This window comes from Eulemur rufifrons, chromosome 2, assembly GCF_041146395.1.
Source record: "Eulemur rufifrons isolate Redbay chromosome 2, OSU_ERuf_1, whole genome shotgun sequence".
Taxonomy (NCBI): domain Eukaryota; kingdom Metazoa; phylum Chordata; class Mammalia; order Primates; family Lemuridae; genus Eulemur; species Eulemur rufifrons.
This window is the reverse complement of record NC_090984.1, coordinates 28,482,827-28,510,651: the sequence shown is the minus strand read 5'-3', so window position 1 is coordinate 28,510,651 and position 27,825 is coordinate 28,482,827. Positions and strand designations below refer to the sequence as shown.

The following is a 27,825-nucleotide window of genomic DNA, read 5'->3' as shown; positions in this document are numbered from 1 at the left end:
CTGATGTTTGAAAAAAACCACATCTTTGTAGATGATATTCCAAAGTGGGGTGTCTCATTGACACTGGGCATGTCCGCTGAACTCCCCAAAGCCACAGCATCCTTGTTGATAATTTCCTGGTTAAGTCACTATTATATTTGATATATGCTGCCAGCACTGATGAGGTCTTTTCATCTACATATTAACTCATGTATCTTGTGAATATACAGAACATTAGAATAAACCTGACTTTTAAAAAAATTGGCTCCCAACTTCTATTCTGCTGATGGTAATGTATGTTACATTGTATCTTGCACAGAATGCTCTGTTGCTTGTCACAGAATTTGTTGTTATTGTTTTGTGCTTTGGAAGTTCACATACCTTGTAACATTAAAAACCTTGTATTTATACAACACTTTACAGTTTACAAAATGTTTTTGTATCTGTTACTGCATATGATCCTCTATAACAATGTTTTGAGGTTAACATACACTTCTTTAAAGTGGGTCTATTTGTAGGGCTGAGTATCCAGTTCTTCGTAATTCAATGTAGACATTTTATATGCATCCTTGATCAGTGGTAACAGAGGTACCAACTAATTTGCTGGAAAACTGACCTCAAGCATTTGAATGAAGCGCAGACTTATTCACTCACATGCTGCATATACGGCAACAAAGTGATCAGACATCTTTTATATTTTAAATTGGACATCATCTTAATGAGACATCTTATACTGCCTTTTATCTTTACTTTTGAAAGGAAATGCATTCATGGGATGCTCTCAGGCACTTTTCTTAATCATACTTTATTCTTTAGTCATTTCCCCTGCCTTTTTATTGTCTTGCTATATAAGTTATTCACAATATATCTTTCTAAACATTTATCTAAATATAGATAGAATTATACATATGCAGAATCTGAAGAGTTACAATATTGCGATCACACATAAAGACAGCAGTGGAATGGTAACTGTCTATATTAGCTTTTATATGTGGAATAGTTCTCTAAATTATTTGAGAGATTGATAATTTCTCAAAAATGGCTCTAACGGCCCATTTGTCCTTCTACCTCTTTAATTCTCAAGTCCATATGCATAAAGCAAAAGTGAGACTTTTAGATGAATTGGCAACTCATTTAATTTCCAGACGTTGTCTAGTGTTTAAACACTGACATCAAAGCAAAGAGCTAATTATCAGAGTTCATTTGGTCTGAAGCCCCGTTGCCTGAATTGCTATAGTTTTCCTTATGCTGAAAGGAAATCTGTGTCACATCTTGAAGATGTAGTATATAAAATCACTTTATCTATAGCAGTTTAACTTGAAACATGTGTTTGGGCTCACTAACCACAAGGAGGCATTGAAGCATCTCTTCAAAATGTGAAAAGCAATTTTATAAAGAAAAAAAGTTGCACCCACAGTTGCTGAATTTCATGTAAGCAATTACACCTGCTTATGAGTATGCATGCCTTTTAAGTTTGTGTTTTGATCCACATTTTAGAAAGACCTGAAATATCAGCAGAAAGTGTTGCTACTGTTGTTTCTTTTGTGGAAGGTTTTTGGACAACAGTAATCTATACATGTTTTCTTTCTGCTCTGTTTCCAATGTGAAGGAAGGCAAACTGCAGGACTTTTCTTAGTACGGACAAAGTAACTGCATTAACCTTTCTTGCCCTTTGAAGGTTATAAGTTCTTTTTGACTGTGAGCAGAAGGCTATTGCTTCAGTATTAGACTTATTTAAATACATGCCCCTGACAGCAAGGGGGTTTATCTGAAATCTGTGTCTCAATTTAGAACGATTCTGGGACACATCTTCAAAATGCCACATAGGAAGCTCAAGTTAAAAAGCCCAAACAATTTTTTTAACGTGAGCATAGTTTTCTTACATGTCGTTTTAAATATCCATGTTAAATGTCAGAAAATTTTTCCGTGTTTTTGTAACCTTGGTTCTCAGCTGCTTTGTTGGTACTGAAAAATATGAACCTCTCTGTTGCAGAGATATGTTAGCATATCTTCCAGAATAATGCTTAATTCCCCTGAGAAGCAAGGACCTCATTGTCAGGAGTTGGGTTGTTTCTGCAAGATGCTTAAGAGAAAATTTTTTCCTGGAAATGTAGACTGACATTTTCAAGTTCTCATATGCCATTTTGCTGTATTGACTTGCGCTTTCTGGGATTTGACACCTTGTTTGCCTTTTAGGATATTCCCAGCCTGTGCGAGAACATATTGCCGATTTCAACACACTGCAGAACATGCAGCTGGGGAGACTGTGTGACATCTTAGGTACAGTAAATAGTTTTACACAAATGGCTCTTTGGAATGTTTATCAGTGCATGTTGATACAGTGTTTAATTTTTGCTTGTTTCCCTCTACAAGGAAACAGCTCAGTTTTCTAGTCTACTTGCCTGCCAATTAAATGCTTTATTTTAAAAAACAGATTTATAGTGAAGTCAACTTGAATTAAAAAATGACATTTTAACCAATATACTCAATACACTCAGGCAGTTTTTTAAATTGTCATTGCTGCAGGTTTAGATAAAAATTTCTCTCTTACAGACCAAAATCATTTTCATTTACCAGTCTTACAGTGAGTGAGGTCAAAATTTTATATTTGTGTCAGTATTGTCTATTATATTATCTGGGGAACGAGTGCAAGGTGGTATCAGAAATGAAACATTGTGTTTTCATTGTATTAGAATAAGAAAGAAATTAAGATAGATTTTTTTTTAAAGAAGATTTTATTTAAATATAGAACATCTTATTAGACAATACGAAGTACCTAATGGAGGGAATTTTTAGAAATACAGACCTTGATTGAGTGATAGATATATCTTTGTAAAAGTCAAGTTCTGATACTGGTTTGGTCAGTTCTTAATCAGGCACCGATCTGGGGCCAGGAGAGAAAGATGCCTGAATGTGATGACTTTGGTTAACTCTGCTCAAGGCTGGATTCAGATGAGGTTTAAAGACTATAGGTTGCAAAGCCTAAGTAACAACATTGAATCAGTGAGGTACTGGCCCAAAATTCAGGATTAAATAAAAATTAGATTCTTATTAGTTATCAAATGAGAACTCCTTTGTTTTGTGAAAATATAATTGCTTTGGCCCTTATTTAAGCAAAACAAGGAAGGATTTTAAATTATCAATGACCAGCTTTGCTGGCTCCCTGGAATGACATACTTTACATGATTCATATATATTTCAGCATCATTATTATTTTATAAATGCCATTTGGTAACAAAAATACATCAGTACTAGAAATTTACCGTGTCCTAAAATAATAATCGTATAATTGCTTTAATCTATTATCTAGGCACTAATATTGTTTTTCAGCGTTACAAAAAAAATTTTAATGACTGGAGATTGATTTGTTAGTGCCAAGCTATTTCAGCTAAAAACCTGACTGAATGGAAACCACTGAAGTGCAGCAGAGGGCAGACTTTGCTCTAATTTATTTGAATTAATTTCTTCTTCAGCTTTTTATATACCCTTCTATATATAGTACAAACCATCACCAAAGAATTTCTTTACAGAAGAGTCTCATTATTGGAAAAGACTTGAAAGTATTAGGCTTCTATTTTAAACCATTCAATAATTCAGTCTGTGTCCACCTGCAATGGAAAATTTTGCTAATGTGAATGTTTCTGAGAAATTATGAAATGCTTTTTCTTGATACACTATCTTCATGATATAGTAATGCAATCATAAAACCTCTTCAAGAGGAGTAATGAAAGTTTAGAAATAGTAGTTAGATGAAAGAAAAAGTACTTTCTTGTGAAATAAAAACGTGACAAAGCTAGAAAAATTAGTAATAATTTTATGGAAGAATAAATAATTGTCCTTTTTTATTGCATTCAGTGATAGAAAACCTTTGTTTTTTGTACTTATTCAGGGGAAACAAAGATAATCCAATCAGGCTGGTAAGACTTGTCCTGAGATATTGGCTGTGAAGCCACAGTTGTCAAGTGGAGACCCCAGTGGCTAGATGAGTTAAGCAAGAGAGCGGCTGGTTTTGACTATTGACTAGCAATCAAAACAGCTTTCATCTTTGTATCAATTCCTTTCCAAAACTACCCGTCAATTAATTTTGAACATTTGCAGATTCATGGTGAAACTACACCAATACTGGATATTAGAGTTAGTGATATGTATTCCTTTGCCAGAAATGAACAGGAAAGGTGAAGCCAGCAATATGATTTGTTGTTGTTTGTAACCTAGAAATTCCTTCCCAAGAAAAAATTTATTTTTCTTCCACTACAGAGTCTGTAAGTTATTTTTGCTGTTTTTGTGCCCCTATTCTTTTATACTGAAAAAAACCCACTAGTTTGGTTTTAAAGCCACTAGTATAGTTTTTTTTTTTTTTTTTTTTTTTTTTTTTTGAGACAGAGTCTCACTCTGTTGCCCAGGCTAGAGTGAGTGCCATGGCGTCAGCCTAGCTCACAGCAACCTCAAACTCCTGAGCTGAAGCGATCCTCCTGTCTCAGCCTCCCGAGTAGCTGGGACTACAGGCATGCACCACCATGCCCGGCTAATTTTTTTCTATATATATTTTTAGCTGTCCATATAATTTCTTTCTATTTTTAGTAGAGATGGGGTCTCGCTCTTGCTCAGGCTGGTCTCGAACTCCTGAGCTCAAACGATCCGCCCACCTCGGCCTCCCAGAGTGCTAGGATTACAGGCGTGAGCCACCACGCCCGGCCTGAAAAGCCACTAGTATAGTTAAGTAAGACAGTAGTCTCTTCTTCAAAACAAGACTTGGGATAACTGTTATAATTTGATCATTCAGCAATTGGATGCAAGTTATTTAATTACTTTCTCCTGAGTTAATTTATTTTGAGGCTTATATGGCAATTTCACAATCAAATGGGAGCCAATTAAATATTCACATGTATGGAGCACCTACCCTGAGCTTAGCACTGGGCTAGTTTAGAAAACATGACCTCTAGACCTCAGGAGGACGAGATTTCTCCTGCATGCTGTGGGTCTAAGTGTGTAAGACTTTCCACTTTCTGAACCTCCCATTTCCCACATCCCTTTGGTCAGCCCACAGATGTTTACTGAGTAGCTCCTAGTACTCCACATAGTACCAGAGCTTTGGAGAATATAGGAAAGACTGTAAATATTGCCTTTAAGGAGCTTAGCAAGACAAGAGTAATAGATTTGAAACAACAGGATGGAACAACAGAGTACATGACTTCCTTGTGTTAAATCTTGAGGCATTGATCAAAAGGCACTAGCATGGGGGCCAGGGCAGGGAATCACCGTTGGCTGCTCTGCCAGGGTGGGCCACGGAGCAGATTCACGCACCTGTGCCCTTCCTTGAGCACTTACTATCTGCAAGATGCTGCACTGGGTACTTTTTTCTATATTCTTTCCATTTAACACTAAAAAGTCTATGCCCCGAATGGTTTTATTCCCCATTTTATAGATGAAGAAACCCCAGTGCTTAGAAAGGTTAAATGATGTGCCCAGGGCCCTAGGCAGCTGGCCTACACTTTAATCAGTCTATGCTCTGTATACTCTCCCAAACTGAACAGAGGAGTCTTAAAATCCCCTCTTGGCCCTACCTGTCCAAGAAAATATTTACAGTACTCCCTCCTCTGAGCTTCCTTAAGTACCTGGCCTGCGTTCTTCACTGTACCCACAATCATTGCTGTATTTCCCTCTGTGTCTAGCCAAGTGCTTTACCCGTACAGATCGGTCAACTCTTTTGTGAATGAATGACTTTACTGGCTGCTGATTTCCCATTCCTACTCCCTAAAATATTGTGCAGCACAGAGTGATGAATCTCATCTCGCTATTCCATTTGGATCTAATACTTAATTAGGGTTTCTTTCTGTGTACATACAAGATGCACATCTTAAGAAGGAGAACAGTTAAATTAAGAAAGTGTTTCCTTTAAACCAAGAATCACTAGATGAACTATTTAAGTAATATACTCCCCTTTGGGAATGGAGCAGAGGACAGGTTGGTTTCCTGAAATAATCACTGCTATGGCCATAATCAGACCGTTTATTTGGACAGGACATTCCCTGAATTGGCCTAGTCAAGTCCAGACAGAAAATGAAATTGCAATTTCATCAGCTTTCTAAAGTTAATAGCTCTGTTTCATAATTTACTGAAGTTAATGGGATAAATTTTTAAAGCAGTATGCAATTCCCAGTGATGTTAATGGGAGTTGTGTGGCTAAATCCCTATGTATTATTTGAAAGTCCATTTCAGTGGTACCTCACAGCCCTCCTTCTGAAGGAATCACTGCATCTGTTTTGTTGGTGATAGTGTGATTTATCTTTTCTTTAGAGAAATGCTAAAGACTAAAAGGGTCAGTTAGATTGCTAAAATTAAGATTGTACAAACAAAACCAATCTAAATTAACTTCAATGTAGCTTTTGGATCTCTATTTTAAACTGCACAACATCAATTGGATGCCAACATAATGTCATTTACCTTTATACCAGTAATTAACATTTTGCCTGTTGTTTTTAGATGCCAATGTGAACGTCATCTACATCTGCTCCCATCATATGAATGACGAGTTACTGCTATATTACAGTAAAATCCTAAGTCTACAAGCAGCTGTCAAATCAGGGAACCTTGAGGACAGAAGTGACCTGCAGCACAGGTTCAAAATTATCACCCCTGAAGCTGTAAACATCTTCCCTGTGAGTTTGTCTTCTAATTACTACGGCTTCAGGGATGCAGTAAAATTAAATTGGAAATTTTATAACTTGCAACGCTCTGGTACACATCAGTGAAATATTATTGCAAGTTTTAACAGCTTTACTGATTAGACTACTAGTTGGACTGTAGGAAATAAATATCCCAGTTTAACTCCCAGACTTAGTTGAGCTACCCCTGCCCAGTTTCTCTGTAACTGAAGCCTAATTGCAGTCATTGGGTGGTACCATCAAGTAGGTGAATTTATCACAGGTACCATTCTTTTTTCTTAATTTTGTATGGAGGACACCAAGGCAGGGAAAGGCAGGGCCTGTCCACAGTCACAAAGCTAGTTAGGGACAGAATCTAGATGAGGCCCCTGTTTTCTGATTTCTACACAGATATTTCTTGTGACTCCATGGTAGTTTTTCCTTAGGGGAATTTTGCCTGATTTACTATATCACATGGTTCATAATGAACAATGTTCAGTTTTTATTTAAAGGCGTACTGACTTCTGGTGACTGGAATGAGTTCTGAGTGGAATCCCATTCCTAGACAAGAGCCTTTGTGAAATTCATGGAACCATGAGGGCAGCATTCTAGACTAAGGCAGCATAAAAGATGACTTGAAATGAATATTTCTACATTTTAACAAGAATTTAAACTTTCCATTTTAAACGACCGACATTTTAATCCCTCATGGACTGTACAATTTTTAGGAAATTTTTTTTTGTATAATTAAAGACTCTGAATTTGCTGATAAAGATAGCTCTCTCCATTCACAATTTTTTTTTTTTTTTTGAGACAGAGTCTCACTCTGTTGCCCAGGCTAGAGTGAGTGCCGTGGCGTCAGCCTAGCTCACAGCAACCTCAAACTCCTGAGCTCAAGGGATCCTCCTGTCTCAGCCTCCCGAGTAGCTGGGACTACAGGCATGCACCACCATGCCCAGCTAATTTTTTCTATATATATTTTTAGCTGTCCATATAATTTCTTTCTATTTTTAGTAGAGATGGGGTCTCGCTCTTGCTCAGGCTGGTCTCGAACTCCTGAGCTCAAACGATCCGCCCACCTCGGCCTCCCAGAGTGCTAGGATTACAGGCGTGAGCCACCGTGCCCGGCCTCCATTCACAATTGAGATGCACCAAAGTCAATTCTCTATTACAAGAAAAACTGATTGTATACTTTACATAGGAAGCATCTATGTGTTGGTTTACTACCCACTAACACTTTAGATAGACCATGATTTGCCATAAAATGGGGGGGAAGGAGATGGGACCTGAGAAAAGGCCTGCCAGGGCTGGGGAGGGCTGCTCTAACATTTCTATTTTGCTGGTATACTCATTGAATTGTCATCAGGGTTTATTCTCTTCTACAAAGATGAAGATTTTATTTTTTCAGAACTGGGCACCTCAGTATTATTCCAAAGGCCCTTTGCTGAGCTGTTTCATTGGCACCATTGGCTGTGAAAGAGGAAGGCAAGGCCATGGATGAGGGGAAGCAAGAGAAAGGGCAGGTGACAAGTCATCACCACTTACTTATATTCTTAGGAAGCCTCCAATATCCTCCACCAATGCAAAAATTTCTTTGGTACTTCCTAACTATGCCTTGGCCTCAATGGCATAGTTACTGCAGACATCAGGAAGCAAGGAAGAGAAAGAACTATCATTAGTGTTTAGTTAAATTCCTGATTTTCTCCAGTCAGAAGCTTAAGCTAATACCTGATAGCTGCTAGTAAGGAGTTTCTGCACATCTGAAATGCTCATTTACATTGACGAGGTACAGAATAGGGAAGGGGCACTAGATTTAGGAGAAGTCAAGTACGCGAACTAACATTTACCAAGTGCTTAGCATGCATTTTCTCATTTGAGCCTCAGAACAATGCAACAAGACAGAAATTATCAATCTCCCTTTATGGCTGAGGAAACCAAGTCTCATTCTCTAGTCCAAGGTTACTAGTAGGACCAGAGTGTGAACCAAAATCAGTCTACCCCAGTCTATCATGAATTGGAATGACTGCTTTGCTCCTGGGTGACCTTGTGGCCTTGGGCAAGCCCCTTTATATCTCTGGTCATCTGCTCTTCATCTACAAAATGAGGTGATAAATTAGATAATTTCAAAGCCCTCTCCAACTCTATAATCCTATTGCCTGAGAAATTTAAATTTACCCTTTCCAGTGCACTCTTCAACTTCCATGCAGGAGATTGGCAGTTAACATTCATTGATGCACCAACTTACAGTCATAGTAGGTTTGCATCTTTTGGAGTAAAAACAAGTAGGCAAGGTTTTAAGTACTTAATACTTCTCATAGTTTAAGTTTAAATTATTTACGTAATTAATCACTCATAGGCAACCAACTTTTTAAAATTCAAAAATTAAATTCTCACTTTCAAATCAGTTCCTGCTCATGTTTAGCCATTGCTTTATTTCCATCTTTTTAATGGATTTGAGAGATTGTATCAGTGCTGATTTTCATTTAAATGAATGGCTTTGAGGAGATTTTTTAAAGCATGCCAAAAATCTGTTTATACATTTCTCCAAGTTATTATATGTTCCTTGAGTTTGTAATGGCAAAATGTGTTCTTATAAAAGTCATCATGTCTATTTTTGGACGTTTTAATGTTTATGAAGACATCCTGAACAACTACCTTTTGTCTCAGGTCAAAAAAAAAAATCAATGTTGATAAATTAAATGTAGCCATAATGCAATGGAAGTAGGAACATTTTTGATTTTTTATCATCTGTGTTAATCCACTGCCTGGATTTTGATGGTACTGATTTGTTCCAAATGGTCCTACAAGACCTGTGATCAGTGATGTGTCCTCTGCCCTCACTCACTCACATTTGGATCTTTATTAAACTCATACTGAACACAATGCTATGGTACCATCTTGCCTGAAGAATAAGGCATGCCCACAGTTGACTATAATACAGAGCTGGGTTAAAAAAACAATACACACACACACACACACAGATTTGGGTAGAGTGTTTGCCAGTAGAAATAAGCAAACCTAGAGGAGATAGAAATGCATCCTGGCTGGAAAAGTGCTCAGAACTTTCAAGTTAAGTTCTATTGCTGCATCTGTCATCCCCTCTTCACATCTCATAAACCCACCAGAACTTCACTACTCACTCTACAAAATGGGGAAATTTTGGCAGCTATCGTGTGCCAACTGTGTTAACTGGGTTTGGATCCTGCCTCAGCTGTTTACTAGCTGTGTGACTTTGGGCAAATCACTTGAGCCTCAATATCCTCATCTCCAAAATAGGGACTGTTAATTGATACAGTGTTGTGTGGATCAAATGAGAGAACACATGTCAAAGGCTTTGACCTTGTGAACTTACCATGAGAGAATTGCCGCCTTGGAATGCTCTTCCAGGTGCCCTGAAAAGCCCACCGTGGACATCATAACTCAAGTCACCAGTTCTCCTGGACAGTTAATTTTTTTTATGTTTCCTCATTGGGATAATTTATGGGAAAAGGAAAAGAGTGAAGGGGAAAAAGCAGTGACGGACCGGATGGGAAGCACACACTCAGCAGGTGCTGTCACTGGCCATTGTGTTTCCTAGAACTGCATTCTCAGAAGGATGTTTTAAGAATGGATTTACACTTATGGTAGAAAAGGCATATTGCATAGATCTAAGGAGCTTAGAATAGAACACCTAATCTGAAGGAAGGGCCCAATAGGGTAAATCATATAAATCTTCTCAGAGAAGCTCTCTGTTTTTTGCCTTTTATTATCATGGTAAAATATGTATAATATAAAATTTGCCATTTTAACCATTTTTTAATATACAGTTAAGTGGCATTAAGTATTATACATTCACATTGTTGTACAACTATCACCACTATCCATTTCCAAAACTTTTCATCATCCCAAGAAGAAACTCTGTACCCGTTAAGCAGTAAATCCAGAAGAGCTCTGGTTTTAAACGGAAAGTTATTTCAGAGTTATAAGGACCCTAGAGACTTTTCTAATCCAACCCCTCATTTGAATATAGGAAACTGAGACGCAGAAAGGTCAAGTTTTCTAAATCACCTAGCAATACGAATTCAGGCAGGACTGAAGTCCGGGGGCTGCCCCAGTCCAATTCTCTTTCTTCCATGCTCAGAAGCTGCTACAGTCTCCAACAGTTTGCAAACTGATGCGTCTGGTATTCCTTGAAACAGTTACTCAGCATTTCGCCACATTTTTATGCTGAATTGAGTAATTTTTCACTAAAATTGGGGGAGTAGGTGCTAGTTTATAAAATCCCTTAAGACTCAGGCACTTTTATGTTACTTGCATGACATTTTAAGCACTTTATTTTAAAAAGAGGATTTTCTCTGTAATAATAGTCACTACCATTTATTGAGTATCAACTTGATGCCATGCATCATGCTAGATATTTTACATTCAAAATCCTATTTTAAAAGCCTTAGTGCAATCCAGCAAATGGATATTTTGATTCCCATTTAGCAGATGGAAAAAGTTAGGCTCAGGGAGTCTAAGTCACTTGCCCAAATGCATGTAGCTCATAAGCGATAGAGCTGGATTCAAAACCATCTATTTGACTCCAAAGCCCCAGCACTTTCCTGGATGCCACGCTGCCCTCTTCTCTAGAGGAAGCGAAACAGTCCTGGGTTCTTGTATTCTGTCCTTGGGTACTGTCTTTCTCATGCCCGTCTTCACCTGATAAATCCTACCCCGTCCTTCAGAGTTCACCTCAACCCCAACCTCTTTCAGAATAACAATACTAGCTAACATTCAGCGTGTGCTTTTTATGTGCAAGGCACTATCATAAGTGCTTTACACGCATTATCTCATTTAATCCTCACAACATCCCTATGACATGAATACTATTATTATAGTCATTTTACAGATGAGGAAACTGAGGCACAAAGAGCATGTATAATTTGCCTTTTCAGCTCTCTCCTTTAGTGTATGGCCTCTACCTCTCTCTCCGTGCCTCTGAGGCACTTTGTGTCTCCTCGTGGCCCTTATCTGCCTTGTGTCAGGTTATGTCCTAGCTGTTCTTGTGTGTGTCCCCACTCCTTGAAGGCAGAAACATGATTGTTTATTAGTTGTGGTGTGTGCTGCCCATCTAGCTCTGTCCTCTGCCTCTAGTAGACATGCCAGAATTATCTATTTAATTGAATGAGACAGACACATACATTGCGCAGCTGGGTCTAATTAGTCAAAAAACAAATTTTAAAAGTTTTCATTGGAAAGTGAATGTGAGTCTTACTGAAATTTTCAAATATTTTCTGTCTGTCAATCCTTCTCAGCGTTGTTGGCTAGAACCATGATAATCACCATACAAGAGCATATTCTCTGAAACAGGCTGTGATAGAATTTTGGAGAGAAGGCGTCAAGTGCCTTTTTCCTGCTGAAGCACTTAAAGAGTTGCCAGAGTAGGACTCTGTATAGTGAAGAATACTGTGGGGCTTTTTTCTTCATTTCTTGTATTGATTTTCCAGACACTTTAGTGTTAAACCATGCCAGAAGTGTTACAGAGATGAATCACTATTATCCAAAGGCCGCCAGCCTCTTTTCCTTCTGACAGAAGGATAATTCCACGTGGATCAAATAAATACAGATGTGTAGTAATTAGTTCTATTCCCAGTGAGCCTATTTCCCACACACTAAAGATGTGAGCGATTATGGAACCTCACCCCAGCAGCTTTTATCAATTTAAACTGCTAGACAACAGGATAGGTCATAACCCAGCCTGCTATTAATAATGTATTTATTATGTGCAACATTATAAATTAGGTGTACGGACTAGAAAAAGGACACCTTTTAACAAGAATAATTTCATCTTCCCCCAGAAGCATCATATGTGCCTGGCCACTCACCTGCTGTACAGTCCCAAGGCACTGAAAAGAGTAAAAAATCTCATCCAAGGAGAAGAGGCCTACATTGTCGGCGGGCTCCTCCACAGAGATGATTTAGCTGTGGCCGATATGTTAGACATACCCATCCTGGGCTCAGAGCCTGAACTAGCTCATCTTTATACCACCAAGTCTGGAAGTAAACGAATCTTTGAAGGTGCCAATGTGCCAGTCCCTCCAGGAATATATAACATCTATGATCAGCAACAGGTATGTGGGGTGGACAGTGAAGGTCTCTTCAAATATTTCACATCCTTTTGACTTTGTGCAACTTTAGGTCTTCCAGAGCCAGCCCTACCCAATGAAAAATGTGTGGAATACTTGAGTTGATTTGAGGGGATCTACTTTAGGCCTTTGTGTTTTAAAGCAGTGGTCCCCAACCTTTTTGGCACCAGGGACTGGTTTCATGGAAGACAATTTTTCCACAGACTGGGTGTAGGGGTGGGAGGTACAGTGAGCAATGAGGGAGTGGCTGTAAATAGAGCTAAAGCTTCTCTCCTTCACCTGCAGGGCTGCTTACCTCCTGCTGTGCCCCTGGGTTCCTAAAAGGCTACAGAGAGTACCGGTCTGCAGCCCAGGGGTTGGGGACTGCAGTTTTAAAGTATGTTCCCGTTGGTCTTGCAGAAATTGCTGGAATTTCCAAAATATTTACTCATTTTGGATTAAGCATCAAAGACTCTGTTGAAATGTATATATCTTTTGGACTAATCTGCTACCAATATTTAATGCCTTAACATGGATGAGTTCATCATTCTATCAGCTAGCCTAAGAAATATGAGAGTCCATTTTGGCTAAAAGAAACAGGTTTGGAAAGCTCCAGGGAGTGAGCCTCTCCACCAGGTCAGATTGCAGAGGGCTGCAGACATCCTTGGCTCTGTAAAAAATACTTTGGCTCCTCAGAAAGGGGCCTAAAGGGAGGAGGGAAAAGAGCCCAGAAAGGAGAAGTGAAATGGCTCCAGGAATAAAACTGTTTTTGGTTATACCTTGGACCAGATCTGTGGCTATGAATTCTTCTAGCAGATAGTTAGGGCCCAAAATATTTGGAGAAATATATTAGCCATTAGAAGTGTTTTCTGAGTTAGCTCTGGCAGGTGTTCTCCCATTTAACTGCCATCTGTTTTCATAATAAAGGAAATTAAAAGACAAATGGCTGTTAATATTTCTTAACCTCTGTTTCAGTACATCTCTTGACCTTTGCTCTGAGCCAATCACAAATTATCCCCTCTACCCACTTCTTGGGAAACCAGAGAACCATGTTCAATGAGGCAGTTAGTGAGGGACAATATTTAGGGAACCCCTCCTACTCTCAGTCGCCCAATCATGATGCTCCGCACCCCATAGCTACTGAGCTCAGAAATCAGGCCTTCAACAAATTATACTTTGCAAAGATTAGTTTGAAGATACTATTAGCCTAGTAAATCGCCCTAAAGTGTTACAGTCTTATGAGAGGGTTCTTGGGCAATACATGAGCACATGAAGGAAGTTCCTCTTAAAGATATCACAGTGTGGGAAAGGCACAGGCAATTTTAGTCGGAGTGGAATTCCAGAGGGGCTCCTCTTGAGCTGATGTGTCACTTCCATTGTCATTAACTTCCACTGGAATTGGAAGATAACAAGGGAGATTGCTTGACTCTGCTTCCCAGTAGAATATTTGGCTGTTAGACTTATTACAAGTGAAATACATTTTTAAACGATACAGTTTCACATGTGCACATTACATTAAACAATCTATGTATGTGCAATATTTATATTGAATTTTGCCTTCATCTTCACTAAGGAGAAGTCAGGCAATCTTTGCTATGAAATATTTTAGAACTTTATATGTTGATGGTGGTTAAAGGTACAGGCATATTTAAAACACTAAAATCTCCCTCTACTGCTGGTATTCAGAAGTAGGACTAAAAACCTCTGCAAAGATACATCAAATTTGAAGGATATTATTTGACCTATGGTATGTGCAAATTGTATAACAACAAACCAATTTTTAACTGAGTTCTACTCCACTTGTTTGGAAAACATATGCCCGAGGTCATCAAGAATTGAAATACTCCACTGAGATTTCTCCAGATAGTGACTACTCTACTTCATCTATCTGAGCGTGTCAGCATTCTGAATCTGCAGATGGTGATGAATCAATAACACTGACTTTTTACCAATGTGCATCATAAACTTGAACCTGGTGAAAGAAAGCTGTGATCATGTTAACTTATTAATAAGGATTCCTGACCATCAGTTGGATTTTAGCAATAGTCATTTTTATACCTTTGCCCTTTACCAGTGTAAAAAGAATCACAACTAAAAAATTTACTACCTCTTTTGAACAGATAGACTCAAACAGAAAATGATAAATGTTTGGAAATAACATAAAGTCATTTGGTTTATGATTAACTAGTTTTTTAAAAATCTAGCATGAGCACAGTGAGCATTTCCTGTTTTGATCCATAAAATAACTGTGCAAGTTTTCTTTCAGGCATATGCTCCATATGAAATATTGGCAGCTTTGGTTAAATAATCAAAAATGGCAATGCTATTTTAAAGCACTGTTCAATTTTCACTTAAAGATAGCACATAATTCTTTCCAGTGGTACAGTCTTTACAATACTATTGATCCTTTTCATTACCATAGGGGATCCATCAACAGACGCCCATTTATAGGATTCTCAGAAGCAAAAAATAATAGGATTTGGAAGAAACAGATAATAATTCTGTTAGTAGTCGAAACCTCCAAATATACACTACATCCAAATATACAATAAAAAAGGGTATACCAGAACACCCTTCCTTACACTAGCAAAAGAATTTTATCTGATGTCAACAGGCCAAAGACCATCTCTAAGTCTGCAAAATGTGATCATAATATGGCAAAATATGATTAAATATAGAATCTATCCTCTCACTACATTACAGAAAGAGGGATGCAACTTTGGAAGGCACATTAAAAATCTTCCCAGCCTGTGTTCATCACGATATGGTGTGAAGACCAGAATACTTGTCATTTAAACACCTGAATTATCCACAGAAATTACTTGATAATTAGGGAGCTAAGATAATTTCATTTTACCCCTAAGTAAAAACCCCATCATTGTATGGGGTTTCCGAAGACCCCAAGTATAGCCATTTTGATGTCTATCCCACTCTGCTCTATAGCATAGCACCCCCAGGAAGATTTGCTGGACAGACACAACGCAAGAGAGCAGATTGTGCCTTTAATCAAAATAATTTTAATCTTACAGCTCCAGACTTCAACAGAACTTGAGTCCTTTCACAATCTTTAGCTAAAAAAAAATTTTTTTAATCCATATGGTGGGCAAAGAGAACTCATCAAAAGAAAAGAGAATAGGAATGTTGCAGAGACTTTCTTAAATACAGGAGACGCAGCCAACAAAAGCATGGGAAGGCTCGGGAGACAGAACGCTCGGCGTTATTGTGTTGCTTTCTGGGAAGTATAGACTGAAAGTTTGATGAGAAGACAAGACAAAAAAATCGTTCTGTGATCTAATGAGTTATTTTTCTCCAAGGCTCTACCAAGACAGTATTATTTATAGTTAAGTCATCTTGCTGTAGACTTTTATCTGATTCAAACTCACTCCAAATGGCTTATTGACTGTTAGGAAAGTTGCTTCTCTTGCTCCTCTTCCAACTTCTTCCTCCAGCTCCCTCTGCTCCACCTCTCTGCGGATTGGGATTGGGATGGGCAGCACAGTGGGGAGGGAGTCAGCATCGGTTTTAGAGTCAAAGCAACCTGGGTGGAATTCCTGCTCCGCCACTCAGTGCTGTGTGATCATGGACAAGTTATTTAAATTAGCCAAGCCTCTGCTTATTCGTATATAAAATAGAACTAATAATGGCGCCTACCTCATAAGGTTATTGTATTAAATGAGAAAATTCATGTAAAGAGCTTACATGAGGCAAAGGCATGGCTCATGGCTTACATGAGCCAGGCCAAAGGCATGGCTCCTCCTGAGAGTTCAGTAATGTTAGATGTTGTTATCATCATCTTTGTCATAATTATTTTGATGTTAGAGCTTGGACTACTATTCTGTCCCTTAAATTTCCATGTGTTTGAGCCCAATTCTTGAGGGAATGTTGTTTCAAATGAAATGTAGGATAGGTGTGTATTCCAGAAAGTATGCTTCCATGAATATTTTATCTCCTATATCTGTCTTGTTCTATAATACACTTATTCATATCATATATGTAACAAACTTGGCCAACTGACCAGCCAAACAAATGTATTTCATGTATGTTAAGGAGGAAAAAATTAAATGCTTTATATGTTACAACATTTAAAAGCTCGACAAAGTTCCAAACAGTTAAAGTTTTCAAGACTGTAACTTTTTATAGTCTTAAAACTATAAAAACATCAGTGGAAGAATCAATAAGTAAATGCATAATTCTCTGGAAAAGAGAGAAAACAGTATCAAGATTCAATTACAGATATTCAGGGATTCTTTCTTTTGTTTTCAAAAGCCAGCAAAATGATAGTTTCGGAATTTCTCATAAATAAGACTATATTGTTAAACATGTTTTTGGCCCCATTCGTTAATGGTTTCTTCACGTTATATGTACATCGCTTAAAACCTTTAATCTGTCTGAATAACTAGAAGATAACTGAATGAACAGATCATTTAAAGTAAAGACACATAAAAAGTACAACTAATTTAAGATAATAAAAAGGAATCCCAAGAAATTAGCTATATTTAACGTTGCTGTCTCTTCGGCCCCATAGATGATAGAACAGCTGAGTCAGCTGATAGCCGATCACCTGCACATCCAACGCTGGGTCTTTAAAATGGACCATGAGTTCCGAGGAAATGGGACTGCATTTTGTGACATTCCTTGCTACCTAAAGTGCTACGAGTGGGTGCTGAAGGAGAGTAACAGATACGGCCCCAAAGACTGGAGGAAGAAATGGGCACAAGTGAGTATTCGGTGGTGACGTCAGCCCCCCAGTGTCTGTGAACGGTTAGGAGATGAAGCAAAAGGCTCAGCTAAGAGATGATAGTACTTTGCTCTAGACTCAGCTCTGTCACCTACCAGCAGTGCCTTTTTTGGGCCTTAGTCCTTATATACAAAGTGAATAGAATTGATTAGGTCATTTTAAGTGTTTCTTTTTTGGGCTTTAAAAGTCTTTATTCACGTCTTCAAATTGCTTATGATAATTAGGAAGTCATTTTTTCATCATATTCAGGTAACATTACAGATCTCATCACTTGCCCTGAGTGGGTCCTAACATCTGGTGTTATTAAGCTATCTGTATTTTATTATGAGATAGAAATTCTATTAGTGAATGGTTGTCACCTGGAAGCTAATGTGTAATAGCATTCCGTCAACAGTCATATGTTTTGAAGACAATTCAGGGAAATTGATGTAACTGCAGGTCCCTGGGAGATGCTGAGTACATCCCAGCCAGAGAATCTCCAGCAAAAGCTGAGCTGTGGGTAAGAAGTCTTAGCATATGAGTAGACATGTATAGATTTTTCCGTGTGCATTGGTGCAGAGATGAATTGTACAACCTCTCAGTCTATTCCACATTTGCTTAATAATTAATTTTATATGGTTTAACATGTAAATTAAACCTGCCATTCTAAAAGCTGTCCCACTTTGCATCCAGAGACCTAGACTTGCCTGGTTTCTCTTAATCCCAAATCTCCGCTTTGGCTGTCCTACTGGTTAGAGCATAACTGATTAGGAAAATTCAGATGCAAATTCACTTAACCAGTCCCTTCCCTACCGGCATACATAGCAGTGGGCTGTGCGAAGAGATTTGCATGTGCTTGAGCATCCCACTCTAGAAGTATATGAATCAAGACACAAGCAGTAGAAAGGGAGGGGCACACTAGAGGAAACCATATTATTCCTGGGGAAGTGAAATGATGAATAAATCTAGAAAACAGTCAGGAGAGAGAGATCCCTTTGACAAATGTGACTGTTCTCCCCATGATCTATTCCGGGCTTTTTTCCCTCCTCCATCAATAAATGGACTAAATGCAGTACCTGTCATGGCCAGCTCTTTACATATTATTTAAAGGACACCAAAATGAATTACTCTTCTAGAAAAAAATAAAACAAAGAAAATGTATTTAATTTTGAGACGCATAGAGGTTTCCCTTATGTTGTTCTTGAACTGGATTTTATTTCACATTCTATAGAATTTTCTTTTTAAAGCAAAACTGTTGAGATTAAACTATTAAGGAGTAGGCCTTTTTTACTTAAAAAAAAACTGAAATGTTAGTGTGCAAAGTGTTTGCTGGCCTCAATATTTCAAACCAATAATTTTTAAAGAATTCCTCTGACATTAGACTATGATAAATTGGAAATATCTTAAGTTAAAAACATTTTTAAATACTGACATTTGGCTGAATTGTATTTAGAAGTCTCACATTGTTTAATTTCAGTTATTTTAAACTATACTATTTTAAATTGGCACCAAATACATTTGGCACTGTCATTAATGTTACTAAATGTGAAAGCCTTGAATAATTAATAGTCTGTCGAAATCATTTTTTAAAACTTAACAAGGAAAAAATAATTATTCAGAAATCTTTTTACAGTTTGAGGCCTGTGCTTAGCCATGGTATGGTGAGAAGTCAAAACTAAAACTAAAGTGGTTCTGAAAAGGTTTTTTTTTTTTTGTTTGCCGTTGTTTTTGTTGTTGTTGTTGTTGTTGTTGTAGGAGATTATTGACATTCTTTTGCCTTCAAAGTGAAATCATATTCGAACTGGAGGTGAACTGCAATCTCCATTGACTGTAGCTATTGCAAACTTAGGATTAGAATTTTCCTTTGTTCCAGAAGACCATAGTAATGGTGCACACTTAGACATCAAAGCATTACTTTATGAGCACAGGCATGTTTTAATGTCCTATTACAGTTTGTAGACCTGTTTCTTTTGATAATGAAGATGTTGTATCATCAAGCCCAGCCTGCCACATACAAAACATATGCTGGCAGGTTATTAAAAATTTCAGCTTCTTGATGAAAGACTATCCTGCAGGCTAAGAGTCCAGAGAAAGACTCCATTCTGGGAGAATTATTAGAAATGAGAATATGACTGTAAGCACTAAATTATGTTAATACTTACAAATAGCATCATTTGCATAGCAGTTTATGACACGATACCATGATTTTTCTCATTGGTGTGTTGGAGGCAACAGATTAAAAACAGTGTGCTGTTTATGGGAGTTTGAACTGTTTTGAGATTCTCTTACCTCTTACGCAGATATTGGTTTTAGATGTAGGCTCCAGTGTCTAATATAAAGAGCATCTCTTTTTCCATCTCTCTAATTTAGAACCAGAGTTATTTGGCTAGTTGCGGTGGAGATTTAAAACAAAGTCATGGAGTCAACAGATGCTGAAAAGCTATAGTCACGTTTTAAAAAATCAGTAAAGACATGTAGGTGATTTTAGGAAAAGCAGAATGTTATGCGATGGCCACAGTGAAAAGGAGTACAACTCTCTTTCATTTTTTCTGGGTGGCTTGGTACCAAGCCTATTCTCTTCATCCTACCAGCTAACAAAACCTACTTTCCCAAACAGGTTCCAGTAAGCTCATTCACTTAAGTATTCAATGCTTGTTAAGGTTTAATGAATCCACACACTTGCGCACACTCCAAATTCCCCTTTCCCCAGTTGGGGATATTTATTTTCATTTAGTAGGAATAAAGGCTTAAACAAAGGAAGGCACACTTGTAGGGAAGCAGCCTAGGGCACACTCACCTAAGACAGTGTAGGGAGACACAGGTAGACATTTACTGTAATACCAGTTGTTCTTGTGGCTTTTTTTTTTTTTTTGTAAGACAGGGTCTCACCCTATCACCCAGGCTACAGTGCAGTGGTGCGATTATAGCTCACTGCAGCCTCGAACTCCTGGGCTCAAACGATCCTACTACTTTAGGATCTGGGACTAAGGCACACACCACCATGCCTGGCTGGGACTACAGGCACATGCCACCATGCCCAGCTAATTTTTTTACTCTTTTTGTAGAGACTGGGTCTCACTATTGCCCCAGGCTGGTCTCCAACTCCTGGCTTCAAGTGATCCTCCTGCCTTGGCCTCCCAAAGTGCTGGGATTACAGGCGTGAGCCACCTCGCCCAGCCTTTTCTTATTTTTAAAGGGTAAATCTTCCCTTCTTCAATTCCTGGGACATTGGCTTACTGACAGTGATCCTGCTGGTGACGCTGGTGACACTACTGGTGATGCTACTGGTAATGCAAGAGAAGATCTTTATAGAGCAGTTCCTCTATGTAAAGAGCTTAGTTAGTTTAGGGTTTCTCTGTGCAGCCCTTGTTTGTCCCTCTGTTACCCCGGAGAGTCTGGGATGTGGAGGTCTTGGCATCACTATTTTACCACTTAATGAGAAAAGGGAAATTGAACTGGCTCTTGAATGTTACTACTAAATATTGCTATCTTAGCCCTTGCAAGAAGAGTTTTCCCTTTACTTGTACTTTCGTTTACTTTGTTAGACATTTGGTATTAATTCAGGGATCACCAAAGGGGGGAAAAATACTAATTCGAGGCACCCAAGCCTAGAAAAGGTAGAATAAACCACAGTTGTTGTTTTGTCTCCTTGTAGAGCTAAGTCAGCAAAGTACACTATTACAAAAGAGAACCATCAACCAATTCATGCCTTAGAACTCTCTACGTCCCTGTCCACTGGGAAGACTTCCATCCATCCTGAACGGCCTTGTAACTGGTCGTAGGAGCCATTGTAGGAAGGCTGAGCTTGGGGTCTTGTATGGAGGTATTTATTAGGTGATCCCAAAGAGCCATTGCCTTATAACTGCATAATTTTTAGAAAAGTTAAATGATAACATAAGAGGATTAAAGAAATATTTAACCAAATAAGTACATAATCACTTTTCCCAAACATAGTTGTTTTCATTTTTGTGTATTTCCAAATATGTGGTATTTATTTCTCATATCTGCAATAATAGTATATATGTTAGTTAAACATCAGATCTTAAACATTTTCCATGTTTCTACGCTGTCTTCACGTTTAGTGGTTGTATGATATTCCCTTGTACTGATTAACTCCAAAATATTACACTGCTCAAATAAGTTAGAAATTTAGGTTGTTTCCACTTTGTTTTCTTGGTGAGGGCAAAGGAAGGAAAGAGGAAATATCTGTTTGTTTTTATTTTGGGTTTTGGTATATGCCTCTTTTTGCTTCTGGTGAATTATTTCCCTAGGAGAAAGACCCAGGTGTAGAATATTTTATGGCTCTTGTTACATAGTGTCGTATTTCTAAGCAGGTAGTACCCATTTCCAAACAACTAGCAGAAAATAAATGTACTAGTGTTATTACAACCTTACCAACACTAGATATTATGAACTGTTTGCACTTTTATTTTAGATATAAAAATATATCTAATGGTTGCTATTATTTAATTGCTAGTAAAGGATATTCTTTTTTATGTCCTTATTTATTTATTTGTATTTTATATCAAAAACATAACATCTTTATATTTAAAAAATGTAGTAGGTTTTCTAGGTTAAGAAAAAATCTACAGTATCATTTTTTCTAATCATTAAACTACATATAAATGATTATTCATTCATTTGTTTTTCATAGTTATTTTTATATCCCAAAATCTTAACTTCTTAGATTATCTTTGTATGTTAGTAGTTGCCAGAACACTGGCCTACAGTGGAGATTAAGCATTTTGTAGATCCATGAATACACATCTAAAGTCTTGACGTATCTTTGTATTTCTTAATGCACTAACAATTAATTAATATCATTGTAGAATACCTATGGAGTGCCAGGCTTTGTGCTAAGCACATCACATGAATTGTCTCATTCAATCTCAGAAAAACACTGAGGTTTTTACTCATCTACTTCCACACCAACTTGATAAGAAAGGTGTTGTTATTCCGTTTACAGATGGAGAAACTGATGCTGGCTAATAAAGGATCATGCCTGGATTTGAACCCACATCTGACTCCTCCTAGCCTAGGGCTTTTGCCACACTGAGCCAAATCCATTTAGAAAAGACCCTCTTCTTTGAAAATCCTGGAGAAATACTCTCCCCTAGGTCCTTGCCTTTGTGACCTGTACCATGTGCTGCCCTTGTGGCAGTTTTCTGCTTCCCACAGAGACTTGTGGGAATCACAAATGCTCCTGGAACACAGCGGCCACTGCTCTCGAATTTCTTTCCTCTCCTGGATGACAGTGGAGCAGCTGGCCTTTCCCACAAGGCAGCAAATTTAGGGGTGAAGGGGGCAAGCAGTTCACACACCTCCGAGCTGCAGGGGAGGAACCCTGCGTGGGGAGTTTCTAAGATTCAGCCCCTGCAACCCCATTGCCTCACATACCTGGGTAATGAGAGAGAATTCTAGATATCACACTTTGATTATTCATGGGGTGACAGGTTTTCAATGCCTGTCTCAATTTAATACACTGTCATGATCATTTTAGTGAGCCTGTAAATTCTCAATTCTTTGAGTAGCCTACCTCCACAATGAGATGTAGCTTAAAAATATAGTGAGCATTTAAAGCCCTGTTTTTTGCATATGCAACCAAATATTTTGTTTTCCTTTTCTTTTTCTTTCTTTTTTTTTTTTTTAGGCTCCTGTTCCAGGTTGACATAGGAAACTCCCTTTTAAATAGAATGAGTATTGGAATAGGCTAGTCTGAATAGTTGAACATTCCACTATTCAGTGAGGCATTCAGGGTAACTAAGAGGTAGTTTGGCTTCATGGGGTTCCGTAGCCCAGGCACATCTAGGTTAGGCTCTCATGCTTGCTAGGGGATAACCACAGGCAGATTTCTTCAGCTCTCCAAGTCTGCATTTCTTCATCTGCAAATAGGGATATTAATACCTGTCTCTTGGGGAGGTGGTGAGAATTAAATGAGATAATCCTGTGAATTGGCCAGCAATATGTTTAGTATATAACAAGGTTTCAAGAAATGCTACCTGTTATTAATATTACCATAAAATTGTATTGCAACAAAATACAGGTAATTATTGAACAAGTACATACAATTTCATCTTTCTTTAGTGATTTAGAAGGTCCTTGAGGATCTTGTAGGCGTCCAGAAGATTGTGGTAGACATCCATTATCGTTACATAGGATTGTGGCCATTGAAGATTCAGACTTTTGATTCAGTTATTCCTCCCTATGATTTACCCAGACAATGCCTTTAAAAAAAATAAACCTTGACAGTAGCCTTGTTTCTTACCACTAAAGAATAGAAAACAATTCCATTTATTTGAACTTTCTACATATTGAATGAAGAGGCTTGATAAAGTCGAGATTATTCTGACCAAAAGATTGAGACTTGGTCGCTTTATTTTCTGGTTCCAGTTGGTGTATTTTCTAATTAGTGTAGCAGCACGTCACCACAATCGTTGGAAAGTCTTAATCATTTACATATTTTTCCTTATCTCTGAGAATGACTTAGAATGTTTTCTTCCAGTTCAATGGTTGTTTTCATGAGGCTGCCAGGGTTGAATTCGAGGTGCTTCTCTGCGCCTGGGGAAGATGACAGGAGAAGGAAAATTGCCTCCCCAAGCGAAGTGAAAGCCGGGGTACCCCTTCCGAGGACCCATAATAACCAGCTACACAAGCTGTTGGTTTGTGTGTCCTATTGATTTAATATGCTTCTAATCAGTACATAAAGCTATGGGCCTGCAGTGTTAATTTTTCATATGCTTACAAAGTACCCTTTGATTTTCTGTCACACGTTAATTACAGCGTTTTGCCATTAAATAGGAAGCTTTGTGTAAACTAATTACTAGGTAATCATTGTCTACTGCAAGCGTGCTGTTTGTACCTTTTATTTTATTCTAAAAATGCACAGATCTCACAGTCTGGAAACACTCTACCTTCCAGCCATTAGCTCTCACTAATTCATAGCATTACTGTGGTGAGAGTGGAGGAGTTGTAATTGTTGTGGTATCAGAGCTGTTAATTACCGGAGTAAACAGTTGAAATGGTGCCAAGGTCTATTGTACAAGGCAGAGAAAAGGAGGTTTAAATGTTACTCCCGCCATCTGGGGACTGGAGGAGCGGCAAACGCTTGGAAACAGCAGTGAGGCGCTGTCGCCGCCTCAGCTCCAGGGTTGGCGGCCATATGGATCCAGAATATTTTGAATCAATTGAATTTAACTGCCAGTTTTTCGCAATAACAGCGTGGAAGGAAGGAATAAAGCAAAAGATGAGAGGAACGAGAATTGGTTAGTATTTTCACGTCCAGGAAGTCCCCGTTGGAGTTCTTTTAGAGATGTCTGCTTTGCGGAAAACCACAGAGCAGGCGTGGGCATTTGGAACGGATTCAGGGTGAGGTTTATTCTCCTCTGACGGCAACTGCGCCATTTGCTTCTGGTCGTCTGTCCTCGGTGCCCCTTGGTGAGGGAGGGATGCCCTTGAGAAGAGTCGGACTTCCCTGAAACTGTGCCAGACCCAACAAAAAGCTTGACTGTGGAATTCATCAATTTATAATCCTGGTATTTTAATAAGCATGGTCTGTAGAAATAAAGCAGTCAACATATATTACCACTGTATCTGCCTCAAGTAGATACGTTTGTATAAGTGGAAACATCAGAGAAAGCACAGGTCTTTGCTGCGGTTAAGGAAAGTTGCTGCTTGCCCATTCCTTTTGTATAAAATTAAAATGTAAATTCTCCTGATAGTCTCTCATTTCATTCCACAAACCCACCCCTCTCCCCGACTACTTGAATGAAAGATCAAGTCGAAAGGGCACATGTGTTTTCTTTTGTTTTTAATTTTCAATTAAAGAGCTTTCATCAGCATATGCAATTTTCTCAACGAGTGATATCTCTCTAAGTAGATAGAAAGAAACCTATTACCAGTAATAATAATTATGGCTACTTATGGTTGATTTTAAAACTGCATGGTTTCTGCTTTAAAATATTGCATGATCTTTAAAACAGTCATATGTATTTACTTGATGTCACTCTTATATTTTAATACCATTTCCTTTCAAATCATTTTCAACGTTAAAAATGTTTTTAAAACACCAGCCATTTGCTGCTGTAACTACTTTTTCATATCGTTCTCCAAACATGAACACATTCTTCTTTTTTTAAACCACCCTGGATTATTTATGTTTAACTGTTCCTTTAGCAGATGTTGAAGTAATTCAGGGAGTAAACAACTCCTTGAAAGAGATCACAGACCTCCACATACGCCATGAACCAAGGACAGTGTTTGTCGGGGCTTTGATGATGACAGTTTTGTCCTGGGGAAAAATTTTCCTGCTTTTGTGTATGTGCAAAGTTCGATTAAGCATTTCAAGAAGCATTTAATCTTTATCTATTGAAAACCCCAGCATGCAGCACGAGATGGGGTGAGCCTAGAAAGAAAACCACGAGCCCCTGTGGTGAGGGGAAAAAAGAAACAGCAGTTTAAGTGCTGGAAAGTTGAAAGGGAATGAACCTTTCTAGTGTTTGTGGTCGGGGGCAAAGCAGTTGTGCTGAGCTTTGGAATGGAGGCACAACATATGTGCCTCAGTTGGACAAAACGCTTCTTGAGTCAAATCAACCGCCAGGCCTGCATGTTGGTGCAAGGTGGAGGCCCAGATAATGAGGGACAGACTCCTCGAGAAGCCGCGAGTAGATAATGCTACATAAGTATGGAATTATATACCGCATTTTCACCATTCTGTTTAACGAGAGCCGCCACCGCAGCGAATCACTTGCCACACAGCCGAAATGGGCCATTAGCTATCAAGGGAAAATTGTCTTTGCCGCTTTCAGCAGATGGAGCAAATATTTTACAAAGCAATTTTACATACCAAAAACATTTGTGTGCCTTAGTAATGTTGGCTGTTTTACATTATGTTACCTTCTACGGCAGCATAATTTTCCATCTCATCGAAGGCAAAGTTGGCATTTTTGATTTTTAAATTCTCAATTAACAATTAAACATGGAGTATTAAAGCAGTCCTTAAACTTTAAGTAGGTGTGGGAAGTAGTTTATGACTTGCTGAAGACAGTTTCCTTTTTTCTTCATTCTCTCAGCATATTTTTGCACCCTAAAGAGGGACTATTTTTAATCATCTTAATGGAAAGGAATGAGTGAAAACTTCACTGCTGATTGCAGAATGAGAGTAACCAGCACAGAGGGTGATCAGAAGAGCATTTGCTGGCTTAAAACACTCCTCGTGAATGGTGGGTACGTAGTTTGGCCCAGCAATTTGTATCAGTTTAAAGTGTTTTAAGCTTCAAGTAACAGAAAACTCAACTCAAAATGGCTTTAAAAATAAAGATAATTTATTATCTCAGCTAACTGAAAACCCAAAGATTGGTCTGGCTTTTAGACAAGGCTTAACCCAGTGTCTCGACAATGTCACTGAAGACTCAGTTACTTTCCATCTTTCCTCTACACCTTGCGTACTGTCAGCTCCACTATAAGGCTGGCTGTCCTCAGGGTTGCACAGTGGCTGCCAGTAGCTCCTAGAGTTTGTCCTTGGTCAAGGCAATAGGAAGAAAGAACATCTCACCTGGGAAGCATTCTCAGAAGAGCATAAAGCTGCTCTCTCAGAGGGACCCAGGAAGGGCTTCCTAACATTTGATTGGCCTAAATGGGCCATGTGCCACTGTGGCCAGGATGTGGCTGTCTGGTCAGTGGGCCACCCTTACAGCTGAGTGGGGGGTGTCACTCGCAGTCAACCTACATAGCTAAGAATGGGGTAGGTGCAGTTTCTGAAAGAAGTTTGGGTGATCCTTACTCTGAAAGAGGGGACATAAGTCCTGGGCAGCCAACAGCAGATGTCCACTCTTTTTCACAAACTTGACAGCAGAGGACTAGCATCACCTGTGGATGATCTCATCCAACCCAGATTGACCTTTTATGCCACGGTGGCAGTTACCCGCACAGATTCCATCGCACCATGGCACACTGGTAGCAACCGGTTTGAATCCCAGTTCCCGGACATACGACATGAAGAGGGGATGATACTGCCTACCTCGGAGAGTGGCTGTGGGATGGTAAACGGGAACCCCAGCAATATGCCTGCCACGTGGTAAGCTTTCAATAAGTGAGAGCTATTCTTGTACTTGAAAATGACTCAAATTTATCCTGCGCACAGCAAAGCGGCCCTTCTAAATTCACCCTCGAATTTGGAATCCTTCCTCCCTTCTCTCCACCTCTGAGCCACTGACTGATCCAAACACTGAGCGCACCTTTCCTGGTGCGCCACACGTCACACCCTGAAAGAGGCAGTGGCAGGCGGGGGACGTGAGCCGGGGCACACTCACCCACACTCTCCCTGTGTGACTCTCGAAGCCCCTGTTCCCTCTCCTCTTGCATGAGCCATTTCTCCTAAGCGGTCCACATGGCCCTTTCCAAC

At 38.8% G+C, this 27,825-nt stretch overlaps 1 protein-coding gene across 5 annotated transcripts in view; it reads left to right on the top strand.

Moving 5' to 3' along the window:
• Positions 1-27,825, top strand: part of IQCH (IQ motif containing H) — a 198,145-nt gene that overhangs the window by 111,504 nt on the left and 58,816 nt on the right. For 3 of the 5 annotated variants that reach the window (XM_069458506.1, XM_069458498.1, XM_069458522.1), the window contains exons 6-8: positions 2,176-2,259; positions 6,463-6,638; positions 17,235-17,426. In XM_069458506.1, coding sequence (XP_069314607.1) covers positions 2,176-2,259; positions 6,463-6,638; positions 17,235-17,426 — 452 coding nt within the window. Of the gene's footprint in view, positions 1-2,175; positions 2,260-6,462; positions 6,639-12,442; positions 12,716-17,234; positions 17,427-27,825 lie in introns of all 5 variants that reach the window. The other 2 variants (XM_069458489.1, XM_069458514.1) reach the window with 2 other exon arrangements.